The 16,286-nt window shown below is 41.8% G+C and overlaps 1 protein-coding gene across 1 annotated transcript in view; it reads left to right on the forward strand.

Moving 5' to 3' along the window:
* LOC147722465 (collagen alpha-1(XXI) chain-like) overlaps positions 1-16,286 on the forward strand; it is a 675,708-nt gene that overhangs the window by 464,558 nt on the left and 194,864 nt on the right. Inside the window, exons 10-12 of the mRNA XM_086967313.1 lie at positions 910-963; positions 2,355-2,408; positions 9,733-9,786. Of these exons, the coding sequence (XP_086823439.1) occupies positions 910-963; positions 2,355-2,408; positions 9,733-9,786 (162 nt within the window). The remainder of the gene's footprint in view (positions 1-909; positions 964-2,354; positions 2,409-9,732; positions 9,787-16,286) is intronic.

Raw genomic sequence — 16,286 nt, forward strand, 5'->3', positions numbered from 1 at the left:
TTATCGCGGCGAATCCATCCCTGCCGTTCGGTTGTCAGCACTGTTAGGAAGAGAGCTTTGGCTTCCTGTTTAGTCACGTGACTATCGCTGGGGAGTGTGGACTCTGTCTTTTTTTTTATCGCATGTGTCGCTAAAACCGGGACACACACTGGGGACAATGGCTAAATTATTCAGTCTTGTCTGCAAGCGCTAAAGTACGTAACTGTCTATTAAATGCACGCTTTAATCATATCTTTCCCTATATAGAAGCTATGCCTAACCCAAAGCTCAGAAATGCAATATTGAAATTTAGAGTTGGCCTGAACCCATGTAACATCAATAGGAGGATAAAATCACTTATGTCGAATGACCAAGGTCTGTGCTCCTGTGGCCTACAAGTAAAATGTAGTAGTCAACATATTTTGTTGGATTGTTTGTGGTTTTTAAAAGAACGGAAAAAAATTAAAACCTATTTTTATTGTCTATAAAAGTTTTCAGTAGGGACCACGCACTCGCGATTATTCACAAATATGCGATTTTTAAATGTAGCATGTGCAATAGGAAGATTTTTAATTGCAATACAGGAGTACTTGAAGGAAATGGCATAGGTTGAAACGAATACATGGTAGAAATTCAATCTCATCTATGATCTGTGGACTATGCGAGATTCTGTACAAATGTATAGCTAATGTATAAGCAACTCCTTGCTGCTTTGGTGAAGAACTAAGATTTCTTATACGTGAGTCCCCCATTGTATATTTTAGTAGGTTTTTAATGTGTATTGTATTGTCTTATGGTGAAACCGTTGGGATAAATCATATTTAAATTTTTTGTAAAGTGCTATTTTTATGGTTAAATATGCCAAATAAAAATATTCAAATGGTCAAATGCACGCTTTGAGAATGTAACCCTATTTTGTTTTATGGGCAGGGCCTCAAAGGACGTCAGGGTGATCCAGGAACCTCGGGACCTGATGGTAAGCCTGTGAGTACGTTTTTAATATTCCATATATTGTGGCACAAGTAATAAGACAATACACAGCTACAATGCAAGACACTTCATTATGTTTTAAAGGCAGGCAGAACATTTTGGCAGGCTTGCGTGCCTCATTAGTGCAATACCACTTACACCTGCTGCAGCTTAGCAATGGTGCGTGCCTCCCACACACAAAGTACAAAGCAAGGAACAAATTTGAGAGCTTTTATCACTAGTTAATGACGCATCTCAATGCAGTGCACAGTTTGATTCACCAGAGTCAGATAATACTGTAGATCTTGTCTGGAGCATAAAGGCACTCTATGCAGTTTCCTGTATAATGATCATACACGCCTATGGCCCCCCCTAGGAACCATTAACAGGGGTCACTACGCGAATTCTGTTATGAAGGGGGCAGCGTAAAGAAGATATTGTAGCTTGCCTACTATGCAAAAATATCCTGTGGGTACCAGTCCAGGAAGTGCACGTAAGACTTAACGTTCACAGCGGGTACAATATTTTGGAGTACGTTCAGCATCAAAAATGAAGTAGAAGTTGCAAACGTTATGTGTTTTATATCATTGTTAATTAAAAAAATTCTCTAAAGAGGCGCAATTATCTGCTTTGGAAGCTGTTCTTTAAAAAAAAATGTGTTCGTTGACATCCCTATGACGTGTGAACGTTAGTGTTTCTGTGAATGGCACTCTTCCACTTCGGGGCGTGCGGTGATCCTAAGATATGAGGTCTCAGTTTTATTTCCTCACGCATAGTCCTATGTTATATAGCATGACTTATGTTATTGTAAAACAAAAAAAATATGTTTTGAGGCATTGTAGCGTGCTTTAATATTACATATGTGATTTATTATAAGTCGCGATGATGGCTTTTCTTTTGTTTTGTTCCCTCTATCGAAAAAGCTTTATAGGGATCTTTTGGCAATACTTATTATCTATTGTTTATTATATGATGCTTTGTCATAAAAATCCAAATAAATGAATGGGATTAAAATAAAAAATAAATCGTTTTTCAGTTTTTGCTTACTTTCATTATAACATCGACATGAGAAACAAGAGACACGCAGCATCTCTAGATAAACAATTTAAAGACAACATTGACCCATCTTCTAGGTCACTGCTCAACAGTAAAGCAAGATACAGAAAAAGTTGCAATTTTCAGCGATAATTGTTAAGCCTTACTTGCCCCTGTCTATCAGTCATTTCTGCCTATATGACTGAGACAATTGCTTGTTGGTACGAGTCACTAAATGAAGTAAATGTATTATCGACTGCCCAACCTAATATGGAGTTCTTTGGAGGTATAACACACAGTTTACTCTAGTACCTGCTGAAAATAAAGGTCTAAACAATGTTTTATTTTATGCATCTATTTATATTCTACAGGGTTTTCCGGGTGCCCCAGGTGTACCAGGCATCCCTGGCAGTCCAGGTGAAAAGGTAGGTGTGTTTCCCTTACATTGAAGGCAGATAGAGTGACGCAGAGTTGACTTTAAATGATGAATTCAATAATTAATCTGCTCTCGATTCTAAGCTGATCACGTCACATGGTGAGAGCCCTTGAAAAAGATATTTAGCAAGTTTAAAAAAAGAATATTGTAAAGTATGCTATCTAAAAAAAGTGTAAACTAACTAAATATCTAGCTGCCTTATTTACAAGTTATTCAAAGATAAATGTACCAATGTTCTGATTTCATCAGCCCATGTGATTTATTTAACTTTTCTTTTTCAGAATTTTTTTTTTACATTAAAGCATGTCTTCTTAACAGCCAACACTTAATTATTAAAACACATAAGCGTCCCCAGGGCAATACATAATTGCAGGATACATTATACATAAAAAATGTGAAGTATCTACTGAGTTTAATTTGTTAATGAAGGACTGGTCAAAGAGAGGCCAAGATAGGCCACACACTTGATGTTATTTTCGTATATTGATGTATCAGTAGGTCAATATATGTTGTTTGGCAATTTATGAATGTATGTACAATTGTGGTTTGATGTATGTTTGTATTATTGTGTTTTCATAATTAAGTGTTGCCCTTTAAGAAGACATACTTTAATTTAAAAAAAAATCGGAAAAAGAAAAGTTAATTAAATCACAAGGGTAATGAAATCGGAACATTGGTACCTTTATATTTGAATAACTGATAAATAATGCAACTAGATATTTAGTTAGTTTACATAAAAAAAAGTTGTCCAATCTAGTTTGCAGAAACCAAGCCTTCCTTTACTAACAAGTCTAAAAAAGTGGGCACCACCAACTTCAAATTTGGGGCTGGTATATGTTGATTGCAACAGTAGGAACGTTTCCGGAATTTAGGTATTGGTCAATTGAAAATTCTACTGATCATCTCATGTAGATGGTCTGAGAAAAAAGTCAAAATGTCTAAGGAATTCTAAGGCTGAACACAGTGAACTGAATATAAAGAGCTTAGTGGAGACTAGTGTTCTGCCACTTGTGGTCGGGAACATTATTTTAGCATGTTCTAACTCAGGAATACATTTCATTTCCACTCTCCCATGCATGCACAACCCACCCAACTTCGAGACCCTAACCTAAGAATCCCTCAGCTGCACTGCCACCACCAACAGTACTACCTCTATCACATAACACTGCAACTTTCAAATCAACACCGAGGACAAAACAACACTCAGAGGCACTCTCGTCTACATACCCCAGGTCCCCATGTGCCCCGCCTTTGATTTAATCACTCCTTGACCATCAACTCGAAAGACTTCATCTTCCTCGGGGACTTCAACTTTCAACTGGATGACACAAACACAACCATCGTTCTTGAGAGTGTGGACATCCTTGGCATCTTGCAACTAGTCACCGACCCGACACACATCACCGAACACACACACTGAGCCCAATATCTTCATCTAGCAGCATCTGCAGATTCCCCCAAGAGTCCTCTCTGAGCCAAACCCTGTTCAACACCTATATGGCCCCTCTCGCCACCCTGGACAGATCCCATGGCATGGACATTATAGGCTATGCTGACAACACTCAGCTCATTCTCTCCCTATCTTCAGATCCCCAAATCCAACTTCCACAGGTGCATTACCAGCGTTGCCAGCTGAATGCAGAAAAGGTGTTTCAACTCAACACAGAGATACTCTTTTTTTAGAGCAACACCTCCCTATCGGATGATACCTGGTGGCCAACTGGACTTGGACCCTCACCCACAGAGCATGCAAGCATCAAACTCAACAGCAAGCTCACTATGAAGAAGCAGATAAAGGCTGTCCTGTCTTCCTGCTTCCTTACCCTACTCATGCTAAGGAAAAAATCTTCAAGTAGCTCCCCATCAGCACCAGACCTGCCATCACCCAGGACCTCATCACCAGCTGCCTGGACTATGGCAATTTCCCCTATACAGGGATCACCTCACAACTAACAAACAGACTGCAAATCATTCAAAACGCGGCAGCCACGCTCATCCTCGACCTACCAAGATGGACCCACATCACCCTCACCTCAAATCTCTACACTGGCTTCCTATCAGCAAAATGTGCCAGTTCAACCTGCTTACCCATGCCTACAGTGCCCTACACAACAGGGTTCCAGCCTATATCAATTACAGAGTAAATTTCCACCAACCCATCAGATAACAATGCACCTCATCCCTCTCCCTAGCCCACACACCACGCATCCACAGTAGCAGGAGTGGCGGCCATGCCTTCTCCCACCTGGCCGCAAAATCCTGGAACAGCCTCCCCCAAAGCCCTAAGCCTGCAGGATTTTTTAGGAAGGGACTAAAACCTGGAAGTTCGAAGGATGGTCCGGAGCAGCAACCCCTCATACCCTGTGCCTGGATACTCTCATGGATAAGAAGCAGTGCTTTACAAATCCTAATTATTTGATTGATTGAACCTAGGAATGCTTTAAAAAGTATACTTAACTTACTTAGCAATGCATCTAAAATCATTGAAGTGTACCACGTGCCTGGGGTCCATGTTTGTATGAAGTGTGTCTTGTCTAATAGTTCCAAAATAATGGCAGGGGATGTCCGATCTTTTTCTATTTTATCACAATATTAACAGGTTTTGTTGTGTGATCTATGCGGATAGCAAATCACAAAGATTGTTTTATAAAATACTCCACTGAAAGACACTCGTACTGAAAGTACCACCTAACACTATCAGTCATGTACATTCATGAGGTAATAACTGCAAAAACACCTCTGGGCAAATAGCATTAGTGTTGGATATCTACTGTTAGCTGCTTATGACTTCACAGGTAAATAATGGGGCAAACAGTATGTAAACCATTTTTTGCACTTGCTTTGCCTTTGGTGCTACCCACAATGCTTTGCGTGGGCAAATATCGTAAACTGGAAGCAATTACCAATTGCTGTAAATGTACACGTATTGCCCTCTGCTCCTATTGAATGCAAGTCCTCAAACAGGTGCAATGATATTTACATCTTTGTTTGCACTGTCTCATGGTTCAGAGTGAATCCATGTCTAAATATTCCCACAACTACTTGTGCAAAGAAGAAACATCTGGACACTCTGAACCCAGCCTCAGCCTTTCCCTTTTTCACACTCGACCGCTTGCTTGGGTCCACAGTTGTTCCCCAGTCTGTGACAGGCAATGCGCCTTGAAAGAAGGATTAAATAAGGGATATTTAACATGAAACTCCCTTATGCTTGAATGATACAGCATTGCCAAACAGTTTATCATTGCTGCCGAACCATAAACCCAGTGATTCATACATTCAGACACCATCCCCGGAAAGCAAACCAGCTTTGAAATGTTATGTCATGCCATATTACGTTTAAGTCTTTGCATAGGATGAGTACTACCATGAGTCTGGCTTCTCAGTTCTACCTGACTTAAAGTCTCTTGCAACCTTCTATTTAAGGATTCCACTAGAGTATGGTGTCTCAGTTGCCTTTTGGAGCTGTGTGTCATTACTGCTGTATTTGTAACTCCTATTTTTTGTAGTAAGTGAGTACTAATGATTGATATTACTGAGTTACAGCATGTGATAGGCGTGGCCAGTCATGTTACCAAATTGATTGGTTGCCATCTGGTATGGTATGCTTGGTGCATAGAACATAGTATGTGACTGAGTTAATTCAAGGTAGTGGGTGATGCGGGGAAAAACATGTTGGCCCTCTTCTAGCCTATTCGGACAGAGATGGGTAGTGTTTTTGTTTTCAGGTCTCGCCTAGAAGGCATATGAGCTAGCTCTTAAAAATTTATGTTTCTATCACTTGGCTTTGAGACTGCCCACTGCTTACTATTTCATGATTTCATTGTCACTCTCATTTGCTTGCTTCTTATTGGTCAGCTGCCATAGACTACTTTCCTCTTTGTGTGTTTGCTCCTCTCCTAGAGCATGGATGCATTGCTTGTGTCTTCCCACAGCTCATTTGTTTAGGCACTACATTTGTCTGTGGGTTTAAGCACTCTACCAGAGTGTGTCTTTTTCAGTGTACTTCTTCCCTGTCTATATCCCACCCTTGTCTGTCTGTTTACTCACAACTGTTCCTTCCGCCATTGTGTGTGTTGCCTGCCCCCACCTGCCTTCAATCCTTCTGGTTACTGTCCATGTTATCTTACCCTGACCCACTCTTCCTTCCTCTGTTCCTTGTCCATGTTGGCTTTCCGCTATCCACCTTCACTCCTTCTGTTGTCCGTGTTGGCTTGCCCTCAACCGTCGTCCTTCCGTTTGTTGTCCTTGTGGGCTTACTGCCACCACCCTTCATCTCGTACACTGTCCCTCTGTTGACTCTGTTGGCTTGCCACCACTGGTACTCCTTTCTTCCGTTAGTTTCCTGTGTTGCCTCCATGTTGGCTTGACTCTTTCCATCCTTCCTTCTTTTTAATAATTGTATAATTGTGGTATGCGGATTCTAAAACGTTTTTAGTGGATCCCAGTGCAGTCCACCAGCCAGGCAGTCAAAGAACGAGGGTTGATCTCTCCAAAATGACATCCTTGGGCAGAGTACAGACTCCCCAAAACGGCGACCTCAGGAGACAGTCTAGACGTCCTGAGGTGATGGCCCTTGAGAGAATCGGGCCACAGGAAGTAGGACATCTGTCAGAATGGCACAGCTTTGATGGAAATGGCCCTTTTGGTCATCTTGGTGTAGCATCATCTGATGAATGATAATTGATCTACCTACTCAGTTAGGTACTGAAAACGAAACATGGTCTGCACAAAGTACCCAGATTGTTATTCACCAACAATTAATTATTTTGTCTAGCATGTTTCTTGTTTAAATAAAACGATACTATGTGTCTCGAACCATAAATAGTTTTAGCAACAAATATTTAAATTGCTTTAAGCAGAGCAACAAAGACAACAATGCACACAATCTTGAAATAATTCTTTGTTGGTAAGATACATTTAAAAAAAAAAAATGTCTCCTAAAGCTTAGGTTACGCTTTGGGGCATCTAGAATTACCCCTTTTCATCGAGAAAGAAAAACATGCGGAATAACCTTCTGAATCAGATCTAGAGGTACCTATCTATTCACCAAGTATTTTCCCCTTTCTCAGTGGAACCAATAAATTAATAGCCTAGGTGTGGATCAGGGGTACTCAAAATAATTCATCTTATTCTAGGAGGAAGTGCCTGGCATAGTGCTTATGGTTCTCCTCATTCCCTTATGAGCGACCTCCTTTCATATCCCCTGCAGAATATCTTCTTGTCAATCCATCAAGACTTCAGCCTCTTAGGCTTGCCATTCAACATCTATTTCACCCCTGATCATAATATTTTTTTCTTCTTTGGAATGAATTGCTTTAGTTATTTTGATGGCTTCCAAGCCATTCTAAATATAAAAGAACATATCAAAGCCTTCCAACCACGAAATTCAGGACAGAGACCTTGTTAAGGAGGATTGTTGGATGAAACTTTAAAACATTTTGCTCAAAGCTGACAAAACTAGGCCTTGATCTGTACTAACACGTGCCTAACTCTGTTACCTAAAAATCTTATCTAAGTTAGATGCTCCTTGGCTTCCAAAACAGTGATCAAAGCAACACTGAACATTTTACACTGAACTCTTTACAGCGTGGGGATGTGAAGTTTACAGAGTGGGTATGTGAAGGGTGGAAAGGAAATCATATCTATAAGAACACTTTCAGTGGCAAAAAGCATCAGCAGTAAAGAATAATCGGCTAAAACAGAATATATTTATTTAGGAAAATCAAAAGAATCCACATGGAAAATTTAGGACGTTTTGAATAGGGCAATGTATAATAAAAACATATACTGAAAGAGTCTAAAAGTGATTATTATTGATATCAAGTCCAGTCTCATTATGTACTAAGGTCAATTCACATGTTTATATGGGACATATGCAGCCTTGCTAGATTGGACTAGAGTGAACATCTAGGGCCATATGTATGTAATTTGTGTTTTGCGATTCTCAAATTGTGATTTTTAGAGAATCACAATTAGAGAATCGCAAAACGCAATGTAGGTAGGATTAGCAACATTTTTTGCAAATCCCACTTATTCCTTATTTGCGAATCGCAAATTAAGATTCGCAAATAAGAAATACCTTCTCATTCATTCCTATGGGCTAGAAGGCCCATAGGAATTAATGGGAAGACATTCTCAATTTGTGATTCTCAATTAGAGAATCGCAAATTGAGAATGCTATTTCAAGGGTGCAAGGGTGTCAATAGGACACCCTTTTGCACCCCTGAAATAAACATGTGCGCACAAGTGGCGCACAAACATGCGCTAAGGGCATGTATGTGCGCCACATGGCACTTTGAAAAATGCAAAAAAATTCATTTTTCAAAGAAATCGCAAATTACCACCAACCTCAAGTTGGTGGTAATTTGTGATTCCTTAAGCCGAAATTCGCACAACTTGGGTGCTTCCTACATTGCATTTAAGGAATCACAATTTGGTATTCCTTAAATGCAAATGCAAAATAAGGAATCGCAAATTTTGCGATTCCTTATTTTGCGTGTGGTTTTTTGTGTGCTACATAGCACTGTGCCCAAATTGCGATCTCAAATGCTGAAATTCTGCGAATTAGGCTTCCTACATATGGCCCCTAGTTAGTGGAATATTGCGAATTATCCACACCCTCCAAACTTTGAATCAGGTGTTGAGGGCATAGAATAGGAGCAGAATTTTGACTAGAGGAGGCTGCTATTGCCTACCACCAAACTTTCAAAAGTTTCCCTATTATTAGAAATGCTAGAATACTGTATTAATTTGGGAGATGGTGACCCACCAACTTAAAAAGGGCCTATGCTTCTAGGTTACAACATAGTTCACTGAGAACACTCTGTTCGATCCCTTGTATGTAAGACACAAGCAGTAGCCTTTTCCTCAGAGAAATATGTGATGATTTCAAGCAGTATGAAAAACATTATTGTCAGACACTTTAAGGAGTTATCACAGCTGTGGATGATACGTTAAGCCTACCCTCAAACTCCAGTTTTTAGACCTGCAAGCACAAATGGCGTTCATTGTTGCTAGTGCTATAGATTGTGTCCATCACATTCGTACATAAAGACATACCATTTTTCAGTAAAGTATGGCGTTCAATTATAAGCCTTGTGCAATGTTAGAAGGTGCTAACAGGATCTTTCATGATCCGGATCATCACCAGTCAGTGGAAAGCCATTATGTCAAAATTCTTTAGTAACAGAATGAGAATGATTTCATTGTTTTGCACGAGCAGTTTAATGCTACTGGTTCTATCATAATTGTGTTTAGAAATACCAATTTAAGCCACTTTTGTTAACAAACGGATGTATTAATTGTTTTTTTAGGGTCCTCGAGGGCTAGCTGGGTTGAAAGGAGAACCTGGTGTACAAGGACTAAAGGTAAGAAAATACCCTCCTGGTTAAATTACTGTAGTTCTAAAAAAATTCTGGACTCGTGCAACAAACTTTGTCGTAGCATGACGATTTTTATATCAAAAGACCGATAATGACTAGTACACTATGCACAAGCATGTTCGTCATAATCGAGTAACGATTTCACCTCGAAATCGTCATTTTCGTTTTTGAACCCTTGGGTTCCATTTTACGCTTGACGGCCATTTTGTGAGTTGCCCTTCACATAGGCTTGTAGCTACAGTTGAATTCGATATCAAAGGACACATACACCTTAAGTGACTTTTCTGTGACCTGGGCAAGCTGGAACCATTGCCCCAGGCCAAACCTGTTTGGTCAGTCCCTCTCACAGTGGCCGAACAAGATAGCATCAAAGCACAACAGGCCATAAACTGTTCCCATCGCACACACACCCCGCCCAAATTTTACTCACACCTGTCCCTGCTCTTTTCTCTCCTTTTCCTTTATGATGAGGAGGAGCCCGGTTTTATTGGGGGTACACTGATATCTGATGAAAATGTTGGGCCTTGCCGGGTAATTTGCTGTGGGTTGGATGAACTGGAATGTGGACTTGCCATCATGACTCTGCCTTTTCTTTGTAGTAAAAATATGTGAATAGCCCACTGTAAATCTAAGAATGTTTGCACTGTAAATTTAAGAATGCTTGCCTGAAGCTTAATATTTTGTATAAAAAGAGAAGCCTGGCTCTGTAGTGTTGAGCAGTCTCCTGAGAATATACACACTGTGCTGTTGTACTTCTAGGACGCTTGTTACTTGGTTGCAGCCAATAAATTCGATCTTGACTTCACCTAGAAGACTTGTGTTTCTGTGGTCTGAATCAGGAAAGTACTCGAGGTCTTTGGGTGTTGCCCCTGACACCGCTGGGTTACCGGATCGGTACTGGTTCTGAAAAACCCAGTACCTCAGTTGGCGCCCAAGTGGGGCGGTACCAGCGGTACCGGTCCAAGCCTGAGGTTCGTGAGGAGCTTTGTGTGAAAATTCTGGAGGAAGGCCGCCACTTCATCGACCCCTGCATGTCGACGTGGCCTGAAAGTCTTTGCTGCGAGGTTCCCCGCTTCCCAACGGCTACACAGGACTGCTGCCCTGGCTGTCGCCCTGATTTGGACCCTTGATGTTTGGTAGAGCGAAACGATAAACGAGTCTTCTGGTGAAGCCATCGATACCTCAGTTAAGTATAAGTGGAGCGTCTCCCAGTCCTTTGTTTGTTTAGTGTCCCTTCGGGACCGCTTTGATTTGGAACTTGCAAGCGCCAAAGCCGAAGGACTTGTGTATTCACGAGAATATCGTAATCGATAATCCTTTGAAGCTTGAAGCTAGATGAAAGAGCGAAGATGCCTGGTCTTAGCAAACTTGGAAATTTGTTTTGTCTTGGTTGTAATAACAGGGACTCCCGAATGGAGGACTCGTGTCCGGTTCCTCCGATTGGAACTCCAACCTATGAACTATATGTGAAACATGGGGCTGGCCCCATCACATACAATGAAGTAATGCTACCCTCGTTTTACCGCATCTTCAGCAAGAAGCAGCAAAAGAGCTTGAAAAAGATCCCCTAATGTCGCATTTGTTAAGTTCACCACCCCCCTATGCGCAAAATGCTACAGCACCTCCACAACATTTAGTTGTGCAACCCATGGTTGTTATACCTCCTGTTCCTCCACAGCACCCACCAGCTATTCTTCAGCTGGCTCCTATTCCTCCGGTGCAGCCTTCCCAAGGGTCACCGGCCTTTACACCTGCTCTTCCTATACTTTCTGCAACTTTAACTACTGTATCGACTACCACTCCTGGTACTCCTCCTCCCACTGCCTCTGCATCTGCCTTGTCTCATCCTGCCTTCCCACTTGTCTTTTCATCGACTTCTCCGTCTGTCCGCCAGAGAGTGGCAAGCACTGTTTCTAGTCTTCTATATCCTTTGTTTGGAGCGGCAAGCCCGACTCATGCCCCTGAACACAAACAGTTGCGTAGTCAACAGCCTGATTCTAGGGAAAAAGAGACTTTAAGTCATTTGGCACATAGATGGGTGACTAACCCGATGATATATGATTTAGAATCTGTTATGGATGTCTTCCATCAGTGGGAAGCATCAAAGCAGAGGTACGTTTTCGAGAAAATGTGTGTTTTTCTATGCAAAGATTTAGAAGACAATGATTTGGACTCTAATCCGCCTAATGCCATGTACGGTTCGAATTTTCAAAAGGCACAATTGTGGGTTCAGATGTTAGGAAAGCAGTTGCGACGTTGTTATCACTTAGGACTGAAGGTGTTTCCAAGTCGTTGTTTGAGTCTGACTCCTCTACCAAGAAGAGGGGAAGACAATATTCCATGAGAGCGGTTCCCCCAGTTTGGAGAGATGGGGACGCGAATGCTAACCCTATTATCCTGCCACATTTTCAGCGTGTGTGGGTACATGTCCCATGGAAGTGAGCTGAAGTATTAGCCCTTAAGCAGACATTGCTTGATCCCCATAAAAATCCTGCAGGGTATTACAAGGAATTGTCGCAGACTGTAGGTTCATGCATTATGAATTTAGCCGACATTGATATGTTATTTGGGAATGTTGTTCCACAGCCTTTATGGGGAAAGATCCGTCATACAGACCATAATCAGGAATTAGGCGACTCATGGGCTAATATTGCTGCTGCAGATGCCCTACAAATTGGTGGTGCTAAACCTGAGCCTTTGGTAGCAGATCTCCCTGGTAGGATCATTGATTACATGAAAACTATAATGCCTGCGATGCGTGTAAATTGGGATAAGTTGTCTGCGTGTAAGCAGAAGAAAGATGAAACCGTGTATGATTTCTTCATCAGGTTTGAAGAAACATTTGTCGACCACAGTGGTCAAGATATGAGTACAGAAGGTGGTCAGCGACTGTTCGTCGATAAATTCGTGCACAATCTACTTCCAGATTTGTGTAAGAAGTTGAAGATTTCAGAGAGTTCATGGGCAGTTTCTTCTTCAGCACAGATATTGGCTACCGCACAGTATTATGAAAATAGAGACAAAGATGAGAAAGATAGAGCAGAAAAGAAAACTAAAGAGTTGAAAACGAAGGTCCTGTTACAGCAAGCATATCCGCCACGTGGTGGTAGTGGTCAGAATAATGGTGGGCAGAATAACTATCAGAATGATTACCAGCAACCTCAACAGTTTCAAAAGCCAAGAGTAGAGTATACTCAGCCACGCGCTCCTGTAGGTCCCAATCAGTGTTCGTATTGCAAGGAAGAGGGTCATTTTAAGTATAGTTGCCCTATTCTGTTACAGCGCGCAAATGGTGTGTCAAACACAAGAGGTAGAGGTGTTCAGCAAACACCTAGAGGTAGAGGACGCGGAAACGTCCCTCAGAATGCACACTCCTTTCCACCTCAAAATTCTATGAATAGGTTTGATCAGCAGAATAACGCATCTGGTAGGACAGCTCAGTACTATGCTGATGATTACTATGCAGAAGATGAGTATATGGAAGGTAATGATTGCTAGGACAGCAGAGTGGACCATACGTTGAGGTGATTACATCAGGTGTGTCAGAACCTTTTCTGTTGGATACTGGTGCTACAAAGAGTTCTATGATGCACTCAAAACTCCCTGGCGCACCTTTGTCTGGCGAAATGAATGTTTCTGTAGGTTTTTCTGGCGCCCCGGTTAGGAACCCGATTTCATGTCCTATGTCCCTGTCTGTTGGTCCTTGTGAATTCGAAGCACCCCTTATTCTGACAACAGGTTGTGGTGAGAACTTGTTGGGATTGGACCTGTTAAAAAGGTTGTATGCGACTTTGTACTGTTCCCCTTCGGGAGTACAACTTACACTAGGTAAGGAAGTGGTTTCTCCAATGTATTTCTCAAGGGATGAATTTCCGACAGAATTGTCATCTATACCTAATATTCTTTGGGCTACTGGTCCTAACGATGTGGGTCTCTTGGAAATACCACCATATGTTGTGACATTAAAAGCTAATGTTAGGATGCCACGAATTCCCCAATACAAAATTTCTAGTGAAGGTGAAAAAGCGTTGTTAGCGATCATTTATGATCTAATTGAAAAATATGTGATTGAAGAGACAAGAGGCAACGTTTGCAATAGTCCTGTTCTGCCTGCTTTGAAAAGAGCTGATCCCTCTCAGCCACCTGTGTACAGATTTGTGATTGACCTTAGAGAGGTCAATAAAATATTTGTGCCACAATTTCCAGTTGTTCCTGACATTACTGCCCTATTGACTATGATTCCAGCCTCTGCAACCTAGTTTTCGGTGATTGACTTGAAGAATGCCTTCTTCAGCATCCCGATTGCTGAGGAGAGTAGGGATATTTTTGGCTTCAGTTTAGGAGGACGAAGTTTCCGCTTTAAACGCGCTCCCCAGGGCTACTGTGAAAGTCCATCAATATATAGTCAAGCTTTAAAAACACAGGTTGACACGATTGTTTTACCTGAAGGCGCTACCCTCATTCAGTATGTTGATGACTTACTTGTTGCTGCAGATTCTGAGGAAATCTGTAAAGAAGCCACGTTGTCTGTGTTGCGTCATTTGTGTGATCTGCATCACAAAGTGTCTCAATCAAAATTACAATATTGTCGACAAGAAGTGACCTACTTAGGTCACCTCTTATCGAAGGAGGGAAGGAAACTGACCCCAGAAAGAATTCAGGCAATAGCAAAATTAAGTGTGCCAAGAACACAGAGAGAAGTGCGTGCTTTCTTGGGTATTACATCGTACTGTAGACAGTGGATTCCAATTTTTTCTTTACTGGCCAAACCCTTGGTGGCATTAACGTGTAAAGATACACCCAATCCCGTGCCTTGGTCTGAAGAGTGCCAGAAAAGTTTTTCTGAATTGCACACAGCATTATGTTCGGCTCCTGTGTTGGGTACCCCCAACTACAGTAAGCCCTTTACATTGTATGTCCATGAGAAAGAAGATTGTGCATTATCAGTGTTGACACAGTTGTTTGGAGACAAGCAGCGTCCATGTGCATATTTTTTGTCGACTTTGGATCCAGTAGCTAAAGCATTGCCAAGTTCTTTAAGAGCAACAGCGGAGAGTCGGAGGAAGATGGCGGCCGACTAAGATGTCCGGTCGCGAGCTCCCGAGTCGCCAGCGCTGCTAACTGATGCCTACACTTCTCCAGAGATATGGATGACCGGCTCTATAATCATTAAATGACCTAACTAAGGTGAGGGCTACATAACCGCTAGTCCCTGTTACCCGATATGTTATAACTCGCTCACTACATTTAATTAGCCGACAGAAAAGAAGCATTTCTCCCGGAGTAATCACCTTAGCAGCAGCAGTAGCTAAAAAGTGTTCACCTCCGAGAGTCGCGTAAGGAAAAACTGACTCATCGAGAAATCACCGAGACACGGCGGTGCGGAGCACAGCTTGACGGTCACCGGGGGGGGCTGCAGTCGAAGGAAAACCGTATGCTGGAGCGAGGAGCGCAGGGTGAGCACGGTGCCCAGGCAGCGGTGACGGAGCTCTGGGTGAGAGCGAGAAACGCCGCTCGGTGCTGCAGAAGGGCTCTTGGAGGAATCACTTTCCTCTTCCGGGGGAAAGGAAACAGAGTCAGCAAGGTCAACAGCGTTGCTTTCGGAGGCAGCCTGAGAACATTCTGTCACGAGGAAGGTGAGAACAGTAGTACTGCACAAGGAAGTGAAAGTGACATTTCAAACATTATAAATCACCATTACTGTAATAAAACTAGTAAAGTAAATCCTCAGCACTTCCTGAACGTGAAAATAAGCGTGAAATCGAATAAAAACCAGAAACACCAAAAAGACCCACAAATATCAGATGACTGTTACTTGATGATTAGAAAGGGAAAATTGGCTGTTTCTGAGGACAAAATTTCGACTGTACTTAATTTACCATATTCTACCTCGCAAGGGGAGGAAAAAAACAAGCAGCATTACCAGAACGCCGTAGAACATAGCCCTGTGGAGGAAGGCGGTGTACAAGAACTGGGGGCAAAAAATATAGAAGAATTTACCCCCGCTTTCCCCTACACCACTAGGTCAAAAAAGACACTGGTAGAAAAAACAATATTCCCAGATTCACCGGACAAAAAAGAAAAGGTGACTGGAAGATCAGTCTATTCTCTAAGAAGTCGTAATTTACCTAAACAAAATATTTCGCTAGTCCAGAAGAAAAAGAATATCACCCCAAGAAGCACAAAGAAAAGAAATCTACCGCGACTGGAGGTACTATCAGAAAGTATTAAAGGTAGAGTCTCAAAAACGAAAGCCAGTGGGAAAACAGTTAAAATCACTCCATCTCTAAGATCATATTTTAAAGTGCAACAAGTACTGCAGATACGAGGCGGACAGCCCACCGCGGGGACTATAGCAGAGAATAGTTTAATATTCACATCCTCCTCAGCCACGTCGACCATATGTGAAGCTGGTAGCAAGGGTAAAAAACGCATTGGTGAAGACGAGGAAGAAGAGATACTTGCTTTAGAGTACTTAGAGGTAA

This window comes from Lissotriton vulgaris, chromosome 4_1, assembly GCF_964263255.1.
Source record: "Lissotriton vulgaris chromosome 4_1, aLisVul1.2, whole genome shotgun sequence".
NCBI lineage: Eukaryota > Metazoa > Chordata > Amphibia > Caudata > Salamandridae > Lissotriton > Lissotriton vulgaris.